Source organism: Emys orbicularis, chromosome 3, assembly GCF_028017835.1.
Source record: "Emys orbicularis isolate rEmyOrb1 chromosome 3, rEmyOrb1.hap1, whole genome shotgun sequence".
Lineage (NCBI taxonomy): Eukaryota > Metazoa > Chordata > Testudines > Emydidae > Emys > Emys orbicularis.
Window position 1 is genome coordinate 3,846,235 of NC_088685.1, and position 15,165 is coordinate 3,861,399.

Sequence of the window (15,165 nt, forward strand, 5' to 3'; positions counted from 1 at the left end):
ACTGGTATGGAGTTACCTGTAGGTCACCCACTCCTGACAAGCATTCCTAAGCCTATGGCCTCGTCTGGCGAAGCTAAAATCTTCCAGGCCTCAGCCCGTAGGCCTTCCATACCAGCCAGGCTTTCCCCATATGTCTAATATACACACAACACTCCTAAATACTGGTTCATTTTATACGCCTATAATCCTACCATTTAAATCTATTAGCATACATTAATTATAGAAAAAAATCGCATATAAATTATCCATAAGACTAAATAACACACTAATAAATGGCTACAATAGCAAAGTCTGGTACATTAATGTCCCCATTTTATACAGGGGATGCTATACTAATGTTACAGCTGTTTCAGCTCAGAGATTACAGCCTCCTTTGTAAACTCGTCCCACTCTGGAGGGATTGCTCCTTTGCCCTCAAATTTTGCACAATAATCTTCTTCCAATATTGACCTGAAATGGGACACGAACCATTTCCAGTAAGACTGCGCTGAGTTGTCTGCTGTGATGCTCCAATTGGCATAAGCAGGTCCCACTTGTCTATAATTTTTATATGGAATTTGATTCTTTTCACAAAGCACCATGAAGTAGTCACTTGCTACAAGACTAGAGCAGATCTCAATGACAAGCTGGTCTGTTCCATACCACTGGGTACCATTCAGGGCCTGAGGACGATGGAAAGGAACACTGTGGTCTCCATCATGACCAGGTATTGTGTTTGTGCACTGAGCCTTGCAAAAGGGACATTGCTCCCAGCACCCGCAGAGCTGTTCAACTAGTATTTTATGAGGTTTCAGTTTAAATGGCTCCATATCAATCACAGAAAATTCCTGTTTCAGGTTTTCTAGGACCAGGGGCAAAGCTTTACTCATTGCCTCTTTCAGAAACTCTATGTCCTTTATTTCCTGATGTTCAATGCTTTTCAGATCACTTCTTGGAAGGTCTAAGTCATCTCCAAGTCTGTTGCAAAATTCATCCAGCCACAAGGATACGTTGCCATATTTATCTTTGACAACTCTAGTCGAGTCACGAATAGCTGAAAGAACAAGAGTCTGGAAAGAATCAAGGGAAATAATTAAGAAATTCTTCAGTCTTGGATTTTTCTTGTCTAAACAATAATCATCAACGCATTTCTTGATAAAACTCTCTAAGAAGTCCCGTGGGAAATGAATGTATTGTCTGTACTTCTCAAAGTTTTCCTCCTCTGCCAGGGATATCAGAATACTGGTTTCCAGTTTGGATCTATTGCCATTGAAGGCTGAATAGTTAGACCTCATCTCATTGGCTATGTCAATGGCAGTCTTGTCATAGACTGCCTGGCGGAGAGCTGCAGAAAGTTTGTTGCATAAGAAATCAGCAAATGTTGTGATGGAGGTTGCTCCTTGGCAGGAAATTTGAAAACATTTAAAAAAATCGTCTCTTTTATTTTCGAGGTAGACGGTTGGATCGTTTGCATTCTTAAATGCTCCGTGCATGTCTTCAAACCGCTCTGCTGCCATTTTGCACAGATACAGGGATAACTCTATTTTGTACTCATTATTAAATGTGTATTTTGAGTTTTTGGCTGCAGAGTCCACCTCTCTTCTTATTTCATTCAATATTTCGTGAATGTAACTTTGATTATAATCCATTCTCTGCTGCTCCTTCATATCAATTTTCATGTTAACAAGCTGTATGATGCGAACTGTAACCTGCTCTATGTTCTTTATATCACCATTATCCAAAGTCTTACTGAAGAAGCGTAGTGTTTTCTTCATGACAATATGCTTGGAAATATCAACAGAAAATGTATTTTTGCGGGAGGAACTTTTAATTTTCTCTGCTATATTGGGTTCCTGTTTAAAATGCTGCAGAAGAATGTTTTCTACATCCATGCTAATGTCAGGTTCCTCAGCAGAAGGGGCATCTGAAGATACTTCATAGACCCATCGTTTCCAAAGGCTGTCAAAGTTTTCTTTCAATGCTGCTCCACTTAGTTCCTTGCCTTTTAATCTCAGAGCCAACTCTTTGCTTCTTTTGAATAGCTCATTTTCATATTCTGACTTCTTTTCAACAAGTTTGCTTTGGTTCTTCTTCAGTTTGATAAGTTCTTCAGATTTCCTCTTAGTTTCATCAATCAGCGACTCTTTCAGATCATTCAGTTTATTTTCAGTACTTGTTTTCCACTGAATTAGTATTTCACAGTCTTGATCCTCTGTGAAGAATCTTTCTGTGTCATTCATGATGGCATGATATTTTTCTTTAACTTCTTCTTCAAGGCTTCTCCTGGTGACATGCTGAATTTCTCTCTTCTTAATTCGATTGTTCAGTTTTGTCTGCAGTTCTAGTATGTTACTTCTCAACTGCCAGGTCCACTGGTTAAACATTTTTTCTAACCTGTTGTATGCTGCAATCTCCAGTGTATTCTTGAAGCTGAAAACAAAGTTCTCATTTAATAAAGCCTTCCACAAATCAGCGATTCGGACTTTTAACTCTGACAGCCTCAAAACACTGCCCTTGGATTCCTTTTTGGCAGCCATGAGAATCTTGCTCTTTAGTTCCTGCACATTTTGGCTGTAGCTGGGATTCGGAGGTGCCATTGGTGGGTCTCCTTCCCAAAGGTGAGCAAAGTAATGAGTGTGGGTGTTCACGTCAAATCGGATAACGTCACTAAAGCGGTTTACATCACAGAACTCTTGCTGGGCTGCAGTAACTGTCATTTCATCTAACTTTTGCTGGAGGCGTCTTTGTCCTTCCATATTCTGTTCTTTTGCAGTTATTTCTCCAACATTTTGGTGCACAAACAAACAGCTTGGGGAGAGCTTTACTTGCTTCATCCTCAGAAAGGCCTGGACAGCGATCTGCAGGATATCTTGCATTTCTGAAGGATTCTCTCCAAAAATATTGATCAGAGTCATGTTGCCAAGACCAATGACAAAGGTGGCTAACTCGTTATCATGATTGAGTGTTGATTTACTGGTTAGTTCCATGGCCCGAAGCCCTTCAGTATCAACGACTAGTATATAATCAATGTTCAGACTTTGTTGGAGATTCTCATCCACTTTAATCAGTTGCATGAACGCTCCCCTGGTGCATCTCCCTGCACTGACACTAAACTGAAGACCAAACATGGCATTTAGCAATGTTGACTTCCCAGTGCTTTGGATGCCAAGAACAGAAAGAACAAACACCTTTCTGTCTCCTAACTTCTCCGTCAACTTGTCAAAAACTGCTCTCACCCATTTCAGTGGCACGTATGAAGCATCACCGTCCATCAGCTCAACGGGATACCCTGAAGCCATCAGGTCAGCTGCAATTTGTGGAAGTTCAAGAAAATGTTGATCTTCTTGGGGCAAAGTACCAAGAGCTTCATAAATCTGAGCAACCTCTCTGAAAATGTGTTCAAGGCCAATCGTAGAAGCAGTTATCTCAGCTGAGACTGTTTCCAAGTTACTTTTCAATACATTTTCTGAGTCACCATTTTCTCCTGGGTCTGTTTCTTCCAGCATTTGTGACCATAAGACATGGTATTTTTGGCGAAGTTCTGCAAGGCGGTCAGAGCTCAGGTCATCCATAAATACTTTCAGCCACTGCAAGAAATACTTTTTGGTGATCTCTGAATGGGACTGGAGAATTTCCAGCACCGACCTCATTAAATCATTGTGGGAGGATGCTCTCCTTATCTGATCATGTCGTATAGCACGTTTTTCTGATTCAATTTGGCTCCGGTGCTGTTCAATGCTTCTCTTCATTTTATCTTGTAAGCGGGTAAGTTCCTTATCTTTCTTACACCACTTGTGCCATAATTCTCCTTGAAGTGGCAATAGCTCTTCCTTCATGCCCGATAAGTTATTCTCCTTGAAGAGGACCATCACTGTCTGTGCCATTGACTTGGCTTGTTTACACTCTTCTTTGTCTTCATCAATGAGAAAACAATGCTGGCGAGCAATTTCTACACAGGTTTCAAGACTACAAGTGGGGTTCGAACCAGCCAGTAAATCTTTAATTGTTGTTGCCAGTTCATCTATTAATTCTGCTTCATTTCTGTTCTTCATGCCTATTTTTATGTTTAGATTGGATTTACCTGCTACACCGTTTTCTTTTTCAGTCAAAAGACATACAAAAGGCTTTGGAGATTTCAGGAGATCACTTACAATTTGCTTGCCTATTTTGTTCTCATCAGAAGTTGTAAAGAGAACTACATTTATAGAAGCGATCTCCTGTAAAAATCTGACCTGTTGCTCATGCTCTCGTGCATCCCCGTGAAGATTAGTGAAGGCGATGCAATTGTCAAATCTGTCATCATCCTTTCCACCTGGACAGTACCAGGAGATTTCCACAACCCCGTTCATCAGGAGACAATCGTTACTGCTGCCTCTACAATCACGATGGAAAAAAATGTCATGCTTGTGCTTACTCAGCAGAGCATTCAGGATCTTAGACTTAGAAGAATGAGGTGAATGACCAATCCGTGTGAAGGACACCACAGGTGTATCTGCTTGATAAATCAGTTTGTTTTTATAATTTTTAATGCTAGTCTCCACTCCTGATTTCTCACCATGATGCCAACTCTTTTTAACTTGGCTAAGGGACCAAAGAGGGAATTCTATTTGTGAAGTACGAGGATTTGGCACCAGAAGTGGGAGCGCAAACTGGCAGAAAGCGAGCTTTGTTGAAAGATACTGTCTCATGAAATCATCTGCACAATGAAAAATTGCCATCTGGATGTCCATTGGGTGCACGTGTGTTTGCCTTGGTGTACCAGACTCATTAGTTCCCTCATCATCATTTAAAAAGTCCTCGTAGATATCTGAGGTTGCATCTGAGTATTCGTTCATCTTGCTTGACGTGTTCAATGCACTTGTTGTGCCTTGTTTTGTTTTACAGTCATCTTTGCAAACCAGATACCGTACCCGATAGTCCAGCATCAACAGCTTTTGCAAAAAATAAAATGACAGCTCACTCTCGGTGCTGGGCTGGCTGTCGTGTAAAGAAGTCTTGTCAATCACATGGAAATCTGCCATCCCCATTTTCCTTGGATAGTAGTTTTCAAGTCCAAGTCGTCTGATCAAATTGAGAAAGTCTTGAGTTTTGACTCCTTCAGACATTTTAACATCCTTTGGTAGCACTTCGGGCTGTGGCTTTGGTAGGGGTGTCTGCTTAGCCCTTTGACAGACATCCCTTAGTTCTTTTATTATATCCTGTTTCTGCAGATTGCTACTGGAAGTTTCATATTCTCCTTTTACAAGGGTATTTAGGTCTCTTTCCAGGGCATTCCAGTCATCAGGCTTCATAAAGACATTAGCTACTTCACCTGACAACAAGTTTCCCAGGTGACGCTTCATGAAAGTCAAACGTTTGTTCTTCTCCTCTGGAGACACCTCTTTGAATTCAGTTGTCACTGTCAGACCTGTCAGTAACAGGAAAGCCTGAGCTCTGGAAACATCCTGATCCCTAAGCGTCAAATATCCCTCATGTGCCCTTTGCATTTCCTTTAACATGAAGTTAATTTCTGGGCACCCGAGGAGATACTGAAAAGTGTGACTTTCCACCCGGTATCCTGCCCTGGCTGCAATGGAGAGCAATAACAGCTCTATGTCTGTTTGCTCTCCGTCCTGTAGAGCCTTCAGCAAGGAACAGAAAGCTAAGCTCACATCCAAGCCGGCCTTTACTTTTGCTGCCTCCACTGCTGCTGGGGAGGAGTTAGGCCCATAGGTAACAGCCTGTATGCAATTCTTCATGTCCTGTAGGACTTGAATGAAATCAGCAAATTCCGAAACACGGACAGATTTTTGCTGCTTTTCTTCAGCATGAAAGATCCACTGCAGGATGGAGGAAGATTTGGGGAAATTCTTAACTGAATAGATATGAGGGTCCAGAAGGCAGCGCAGCAGAGATTTAGTGGACATGGTGTTATGTGCCGGTAAATCTTTGCATAGTAAAACTGTGTTTTCCAGGAAATCCTGAAGCACCTTATCCGACAGGCAGATGTCGATCCAGGTCCTGTTGTGTTTTGTTTTTTCAATTAGCTTCTGTTTGAAATTGAGCAGAGTCATCAGCTGTTCTTCATCCCCAGTAACTTCCCAGGTCTTCATTTCCTCTAAGAATGATCTGGCCTCATCCACTGCACTGACTAATTCCTCCCCAACCAATGTACTTGCACTTAGGTTTGTTAGGGCTTCATAGGCCCTTGTGAGGCTGCTGCTCATTTGATAAACATCTTTAAAATCTTGTCTGTGATTGGACAGGATTATGTCCCACACTGGAATCAGCCGAGAGCCTCTGTCAATAACAGACCAGGTTTTGTTACTGGCCAATAGTCCAGATTTCCATGCTGTGAGGGAATCCACACCAGGTGGGCCCCCTGTCTTGGTCACAAACAGCTGAATCTCTGTTTGCGTTTGTTTTCTATCTGTGCCCTGAAATGAGGCTTCAGAACCTGATTTTGACACAGTAACACCAGCTGCAATACTCCAACCAAAGCCGCCATAGCTGCCCCCAACATAGGAGCTGAGTGCATCAGATGTTCGTTTCTTTACCTCGTCCAGCTGCTGTGCCCGGAATCCCTCAGAAGACGCTTTCCACCAGAATATCCCCCCCAAGTGAAGGGGGCCCTGGTTTACATGAGACCCGAATCTCTTGAAGAAACTCCCGCCCCTGCTCTTCAGCAAGTTGAGCTTGTCCGGCTCTGGGGTGTGACTCAAAAGCTGCTCGATCTCTTTTAACTCTTGCAGCGCCGCTCTGGAAAGTCGAAGCTGAGCCTTGGGGAAGTAGCATGAGGCCAGTGGGATGTAGCTGTACTGGGTGGTGCAAATGTAAGTGTGTTCAGAGCGGGACCTGTGGGTTTCTTCAGATTCTGAAGAGCTGCTGTAATCTGAGCTGGTTTCAGCACTAAACCCCCCAAATCCCCCTTTGGCTGTGACACTAATGCTGAAGCCCAGCTTCTCCATGGCCTTTGTGAATGTGGATTCTGCTTCTGCAGATGAAAACTCCTTCTTCTTAAACAACGGCCCTTGCTGTGGACCAAAGAGCTCGAACCCTTCTGGGATGTCTATGAGCTGTTCTCGCTTCTCCACCATCTCTGCGAGCTTCTTGGTCTGGTAAATGCCCTGCAGGGCCAGCCCTCCCGACGCCCATCTCAAAACTTCCTTGTCAGGGAGATTGTCACTCTGGGACACCGACTCCTCCAGGAAGCTTAATTGCTTGTGCACATTCTCCATCACCTCCATCAATGGCTTCTCAGACAGTGCCCAATACTCTGGGGCTATGTCCATAGCTATCCGCAGCTCCTCCTCTTTCTTTCTTACAGCTTCCTCATGGCGGCTCCTGCCTTTCTCCTGCATTTCTTTTAGCTCCTTCAGTGCCGACTTAGCCTGCTCCTGCCTCTTCTTTAGCATCTCCAAGCGTTGCTCCTGCAGCTGCTTCATTGTTGCTTTGCTGTCTATCTTAAGTAGTTCTTGGAGTGCCTGCTTTTCCCATGGGTGCTGTACGTCACATTCTAACTTTAGGTAGTCTTCATATTGCAGGTGTTTCAAGGCTTGGGTAGAGGTAACTCCAAGTTGTTTGTGTAGTTTAGGCAGCCAGTACTCTGCACTCAGACCCACTGCTTCCAGTCTCTTGGCTAGTTCATCCTTTGCAGGGTCTCCGTGAGCTGAATTCTGGGGGTTTTCCTTTCCTGTAGACATGGCTGTGAAATGGAATAGAAAAATAATATCACGCTTTCATGAAGACGTCTCTCCCTCCCTACCTCCACCGGCTCCATTCCCAGCCTTATGTAATATATAATGGGCTACACTGTGGCACAGGGTGGATAAGAAATTATGACTTTGAAAAAATAAAAATAAATTAAGGATTTTTTATTTTTTATTTAAATATATGTTTCTTTTTAAAAATAAACCTATTTGAAATTATATTTGAAATGATCAAAATATATGTTAAGGCCTAAACTTATTATAATGTATTAAAATCATTTAAACAAAATACAATTAATATTAAGTAGTATGTTTGCTGGCTAATTTTTAAAGAAAGTCAAACCACTGAATGGCTGGAAGTCCTTATCTAAGCACCTGGAACCAGAGTTTGCTGAAGGGCTAAACTAACTTTTGACAGCAGTAGCCTCTTCTGCAGGTGCAGTGAACATTTTCTTCATCTCAGTTTATTCAACTAGGTCAGTTCATTCAAAGTTAAGAAACGGACTGGGAGTTGATGAAGCAGGAGCTCTTGTTTTCCTCTTCCATTCTATGAATAAAAACTAGGTCTGAGAGAATGAGATCTACTAGTTCTAAAACCCTGCAGGTTGGGATGAACAGAAACAATATTTCAATTTACTAACTACAGATAATACTTCCTTTCATAAATCTGTCAGTTTTAAATATGAAATATGTTTTAATAAACATTTTTCTTATATTCAGCACATTTAAGGTAGTTTTATTTAACTAATAAGAACAAAACTTTAAATGCATTTTTTCCACATTTTCACTTGAATTCCAATTTCCATTAAAATAGAACTTGACACAAATCATAAGTAAAAAATTAAACATAATCGCAGACATAAGAAATTCATCATTCACCGTTTTTCTAATATAATAAAGAAATGTAAAAATTAAGAATCCAAATAAATGTATGTTAGGCGATGTAATTATTTAAATAAATTTGTATAGATATAGGGTATCCTCCTGGTTAGCAAAAAGTACTATCAAATTTAATGTGAAGGCTCTAATTCATTGCAAATCAACATGTTTTTCGTAGTTAGCAACCACTGAGACTCAACCTTTCTTTATGTAAGTATCTAAAGATACAAATGCAAAACAAGATTAAAATGATTTAAATCAATAATTCCTGCTTGCTGATTGAAATCATTATTAAAATCAGTTATTTAAATGGCTTTGTTTTAAATCAGAGCACCCTGGCTACAACACTGGATAGGATGTGATGTGGTGCTGTTGAGGTGCTCTGGGCGGGATTGTGTCAGGGGTAGGAAAAAATAGTATGTGATCATATAATTAAAGGCTGTACCATTAAGGCTGCCTGGGCAACCTTATTTCTGGCATTTCCTCCCTTTTGAGTGCTTAACTTTGCAACCGTAGTAATGTTCTTTTAACATAGTTTGTGTGTGTGCCTGCATGTCATTTCCTACGTTTTTTAAAAAAAAGTTTTTCAACAGCAATTCCATCATCTGGCATCATACTGATAACCACATGGGTCATCAGCAGGGTCGGAACCTTTAGATCTGCCACACAGACCTCTGTCACTTGAGGTAACTGAGTAACTGATAGCAGTAGCAGGTTGTTACCCAGTCTCCTTGCCCACCAAGTCCTAGTCTCACCCGTCCAGATTCCTGAACTTGGGCCTGTCATCTGAACTGCCCCCCTTACATTGATCCGTCCCACTCTGCTCCTGCAGCTGCCCCCCCTTTTCCCTCCTGAACCCAGCCCCCACCCAACATTTATCCCCCAACCTGCTTCTGAATGCCACCCCCACCTTTAGCCCCACTAAGTTGCTCCCAAACCTGCTCCCTCCCCCTTAGCCCTGCTGACCCACCCTGACCCCTGGCCTCCATCCTAAGCCTTGACAGCTGGCTTGTGGACAGAAGACAGCCCCCTCCCCCCCCCACACACCCTGGCTCTTTCAGCTGCTGCTTGTTCCCTCCATTTAGCTCTGCCAGCCCACACCATGATCTCCGGCACCCCACCCTTAGCCCTTGCAGCCTGTCCCTAGCACCCTTTCCTGACACTTTAATCTCCCCAGGCTGCTCCTGAACCCACCCCCGTCTGTTCCTGAATCCTGCCTGCCCCCCACCCTGCCCCCCTACCCCTGCCCCCTTAACACCACCAGTCCTGCTCCTGGGCCCATGCCTGGCTTTGCTCTGCTGAGCTCAGGTGAGCACTGATTTCTACACTGAATTTGAACAACTATTTTCTCACACCTGAACTGCAGCGGAAAGGCCCCAGGCTCCCTGCTTCACCGCCCTGAACCCAGCAGAGAGTTCTGTGATGGATCAGCAAAGCAGGGGACTACAGCTCCCATCAGCGCCCTCCCCATGGCACATCCCCTTATTGCTGGCCAAGGAAGGGGAAGGTCTTGGACCAGGAATTGACCAGGGTCTCTTTGGAAGGCAGCTGCAGGGTGAGCCAGGGACTGCAGAGAAGCCGAAGCAGCAGCCACATGGCAGGGGGGAAGCCCCAGGACCCGTATGCCGTGCTGCGTGTGGGACAGGCTTTGCGTGCCGGACGTCACAGCTGGGTGCAGGGCTCCGGGGAACTTAGGGGATGGGCAGGGAGCCCGTGGGTGGGCAGGGAGCAGTGGGTGGGCAGGGAGCCCGTGCAGAGGGGCCCCAGTGAGAGACACTGACTGAGCCTGGCCTGGAAGCCTGCAAGCTCCTATTTGCTGGAAGGGAGGCTGGACAGGAGAAGGCCCCCCAGGCACTAGGCCTGAAGAGCCCTGACTTTCTGGACGGCCCCAGGGACCCAAACAGGAACCGCTGGAACCAGAACTGTTGAAGTCTCTGTATCTAGGGTACCTGCAACCTTCCCCTGTCCTGCCAGCCCCAGTAAAACACCCTTTCCCTGAGCCATGTGTCTGAGCGGCTACTGGGACCCACCAGGGCTAGCGCCTACAGGGCTAGCGCTGCAGCACCTGCAGTGCCTGCCTCCGCGTCATGGGACACCAGACACGCTACTAGCACTAAGGGTTTGGGGTACTGAGCAGCCCCTATAAATACTATACGTTAAACCAAGGGCAGGGGACAAACGAGACTCCCAAAGGGACAGACAGACTCAGTCTGAAATCCCCCCTCCTCCCTCAGGGAAAATCACCAGCGTTCAAAGACTGCACCTTCCTTCTCCAGCACTTCGCAGCTCCCCGCTCAGCCAGCGCACCCGGCTCTTTCTTTCACTCGGCCCATTGCTTCCTGGGCACACAGTTGCTATCTCAGCCGCCTCCTGCTTTCACAGAAACCTCCCGCATTGTCCACAAGGACTGTACTTTACTGTGCGACGTTAACTGTTTCCCACAGCCCTGCGTGCCATCCAATCCAAACATACAGACGCAGGACATTTTGGCCGGGGTGAGGTTGGAGGGAGTTGGCTACAGTACGCTCCTAAGCCCCGTCCACACATGAAGCCAAGAATGAGATGCCACGTGCTGTAGACTGTGGAAACCTGCATAATAGGATCATCCCTTCTCGTTCTGACCTGCTTTGATCAGAAGCACTAGTGAGCCATGCAGACATCTATGTTGCTGCCATTAGGTTTCAGAGTTAATATTCCACTGATGAATGGGGCAGTTCAGAGATACAGTTTCAAGCTGTCTCCAGTCTCAGGGAGATATCACTGCATTGGTTACACTGGGTCACATTTTAAAGTGTTTTTTTCCAGCCATGTAAGTTAGAGCAGCGGTTCTCAACCTGTGTCCGCAGACCCCTGGAGATCGGCAGACTGTGTCTAAGGGGTCCGCGAAAGACTTAGACTGAAAACTAACTGAACAAAATTCAACTCTATATACAGACAATAGATTTCCAAAGGGGTCCACACCTCCATTTGAAATTTTTTAGGGGTCTGCAAATGAAAAAAGGTGGCGAACCACAGAGTGAGACGCAGAATATTGCTTTACATTAAAACTTTGATTCTAGAGCATGAGACCCCGGACACGTGTTGGGGGCGGAGCTAAAGCTGCGTCTGACACATTCTGACTTACAGACTAATACGGCTACTACTCTGAATTCTGACGTTTGAGTGCATCACTGCGCAGCCTAAATCTCCTCTCCACTGGGCGCCCTTTGAATGGCAGAATGACTTTCTGGTCCAAAGCCAAAGGAGGGGGGTTCCCCGAACAGGAGAGAAGAGCCAACGCTGAACCAAACTTACCCATCTGCACTTTGCCTGGCAAAGACTAGAGCAAAAGCTTATTGTTAAAAAGTGCCATTCTCCCTGCTCACCACAAGGGGCCGCTCTTACCGTGTGTATTAATTAGCCGGATGGAGTTTATAGAGATGCCAGCCTCAGGCATGGCTCTCCCCAGCCCAGAACCGTGGGGCTTTCCCTTCAGCCCTGGGTTACCTGGCGGCATTTCTAGAGCTGCAGGAGATGCTGATGCAGCCCAGGAGGATGAAAAACAGAGGTGGGGGGTAAGTGGTGCCGAGGGGCTGAGCCTGCCCCACTGCCAGGGGAGAATCTCACTGGGCAGGACCCATCGCCCTCGCAGCCGCAGCCTTTTTCCTAGCAGGGAATTACCTGCAAACAGACTTGGAGCTTTACAAATTCACTGGCAGCCGCGGATTATCAGGGACACGTTATCCTATGAAACCAGGGGCGGCAGGTTTGTGTCATTTTTGGTGGTGCCCAAAATGGGTCCAAGTCTCCCCCCCCCACACACACACACCTGCCTATGGCTCTGGGAGGGAGTTTGGGTGCAGGAGGAGGTTTGGGGTGCAGGCTCTTGGACGGAGTTTGGGTGCTGGGTTCGGGCTCTGGACTGGGACGGGGTTTGGGGTGCAGGAGGGGGTGTGGGAGGAGGTTTGGGGTACTGGGTGCGGGCTCTGGGCTGGGACAGAGGGTTGGGGTATGGGAGGGGGTGCGGGGCATGGGGCTGGAGATGAGGAGTTTGGAGTGCAGCAGGCAGGCTGTCCCAGGGATGGGGTGGGGGGCCAGAGAGGAGGACTCCCCCCAGCCCTCTCCCTGCCCGTAGCAGCGAACCCCTCCCCTCTTCCCTCCACAGGCGCAGCAGCCGCCTCAGCCTGCTCCTGGCGCTGCCCCCTTGTAGCCGGCTGTGGCAGCGGCTGGCGAGGGAGCGCAATGCGGAGCTGCAAGGGGCAGCCGCCCAATGCCTAGGGCGCAGGCAGGGACACTCGGGGGAGGCAGGCGGAGGCGACATATGGGGCCAGGGAAGAGACCCACCCCCAAACTTTGGTGGGGCCGTGCCCCCCAGGCCCTGAATTTGCTGGAGCCCAGGCACCACAGGCCCATACAACTCGCCGTCCCTGGGTGCAACCAGCTGGGGACACAGGCACTTTTCCATTTGCTAAGGCTCCTTCTTTTGTTTCCTATGCCGCTGTTGGGCCCAATGCAGCCTGGGGTCAATGGACGTGTCTGGGTCAGACCCAGCAAGGATATAAATGGTGGGGGAGGTTACAGGTTGGGTGGCTGCTGATCAGAAACCAGGTGTAAATGGTATGGAATTAGTGCAACTTGCATTGATCTGCCATCCGGTGCATGTGCACAAGGCATCCACATCCACTCCTGGTGTCACTCCACTGACACCAATGGGCTACTAGGATCTTAGCGATGCCTTTGGCCCTCAGAATCCAAGACAAAGGCCGACAATAGGTCTGAGACCCATTCAAAGAACCATCCTGTATCTCTGGGGGAACCTCGCTCCAGCCACCGAGAGGACAGTAATAAAAGGACTCTACATTGTACTGGGCAAAATCCTGGTTCCATGGAAACCAATAGCAAAGACCCCATCCACCTGCCCCTGAACCCAGGGCCCCACCTTTATCCCCTGTCCTGCCCCCGAACCCACAGCTCCCATATTAACTCCCCACAACCTGCTCTTTAACCTGACCCTGCCATATTTATTTTCCCCCAACCTGCTCCTGAACCTGGGGCCCCATATTGATTCCCCCTTGATCTGGCTGAATTGGGACCCCTCCTTTATCCCCCCCACAATCTGCTCCTGAATCTGCCCCCCATGTTTATCCCCCCAGCTGCTCCTGACGCCTCAACCCCACCCTGCTCCAGACCTACCTCCTGCCCCTTAGCCCCACTAACCTCCAGTAAATTCAGGGCCTGGGGGCCTGGGGGCACCTGGCTCCACCAATGTTTGGGGTCGGGTTTTCTCCCCAGGTCCCGCCTGCCGCCCCCGAGCGCCTCCCCTGAGCGTCCCTGCCTGCGCCCTGGGCAGTGGGCGGCTGCCCCTGCAGCGCCGCGCTGTGCTCCCTCCCTGGCCGCTGCCGGCTACAAGGGATTGGCGCTGGGGGGCAGGCTGAGACAGCTGTTGTGCCTGCAGAGGGAGGAGGCAAATAGCAACCCCCACCCCCACCCCGCAGGCGATTCCAAGTAGACTTGTGGGGGTTGGGGGGCTTATCTTGCTGGACCTCCTGAGCAGCAGCCTGGGGGGGCTTGGGTGAGTGTCATGCCAGGGGGGCGGGGGAGGGGCCCCGGCTCCCCCAGAGTTCGCTGTTGCCGGCGGGGAGAGGGTTGGGGGGAGTCCTCCTCTCTGGCCCCCCATCCCAGCCCTGGGGCAGCCTGCCTGCTGCACCCCAAACTCCTCATCCCCAGCCCAGCCCCACGCCCCGCATCCCCTTCCATACCCCAACCCTCTGTCCCTGCCCAGAACCCACACCCAGCGCACCCAACACTTCAAACCCCCTCCCGCACCTCCTCCTGCACCCCAACCCTCTGTCCCAGCCCAGAACCCGCACCCAGCACCCAAACCTCCTCCCGCACTCAGCACCCCAAAACCCCTCCTGCACCCCACCCCCCAACCCCCATCCCACCCCAGAGCCCACACCCAGCAGTCAAACCCCCTTCTGCACCCCAACCCTCTGTCCCATCCCAGAACCCACATCCAGCACCCAAACCTCCTCCCACACTCAGCACCCCAAAACCCCTCCTGCACCCCACCCCCAATCCCCAGCCCAGAGCCCGCACCAAGCACCCAAACTTCCTCCCAGAGCCTGCACCCCAGACCCCCTCCTGCACCCCAATCCCCTGCCAGAGCCTTAGGCAGGTGGGGGTGGCAGACTTGGACCTGTTCTGGGCATCTGTCCCCCTGAGCCCAGTCAGCCCGGCCCTGGCACCTTTTCCCAACACTTCACTATCCCCCCCCCGTCTGTTCCTGTGTTCCTGAGCCCTGCCCGCCCCCTCACCCTCCCAGCCTGCCCCGGCATCCTCCCCCTCCCCGAGCCTGCTCCGGGTCCCATGCCTGCCTGTGCTCCGCTGAGCACCTGGGAGCACCGATTTCTTCATTGCCTCTGACTAGCCTTGTTCTCAGGCCTGGACTGCAGCAGAAAGGCCCCGGGATCCCTGCCCAGTGTCCATTAACCCAGCAGAGAATACATGGGAGAAAGAGCAGGGGGCAAACGAGAGCCCCCTAGGCACAGGCATGAGAACCTCCCCCCTCCCTCCCCATCCCCAGGGGGAAATACCTGCATTAGGAGACTGCACCCTCTTTCCCCAATGCCTTGTAGCT

General features: G+C 48.4%; 1 protein-coding gene across 1 annotated transcript; it reads right to left on the reverse strand.

The window, feature by feature from the left end:
• Positions 1 to 338: 338 nt before the first annotated feature.
• On the reverse strand, positions 339 to 7,661 carry LOC135876659 (interferon-induced very large GTPase 1-like). Its single transcript, XM_065401939.1, has one exon. It carries the CDS (start codon positions 7,659 to 7,661, stop codon positions 339 to 341), a length of 7,323 nt encoding a protein of 2,440 aa, XP_065258011.1.
• Between the last annotated feature and the right edge of the window lie 7,504 nt (positions 7,662 to 15,165).

Coding starts and splice junctions, on each gene's coding strand:
- LOC135876659 (XM_065401939.1), bottom strand. CDS start 7,661: ATGTCTACAGGAAAGGAAAACCCCCAGAATTCAGCTCACGGAGACCCT.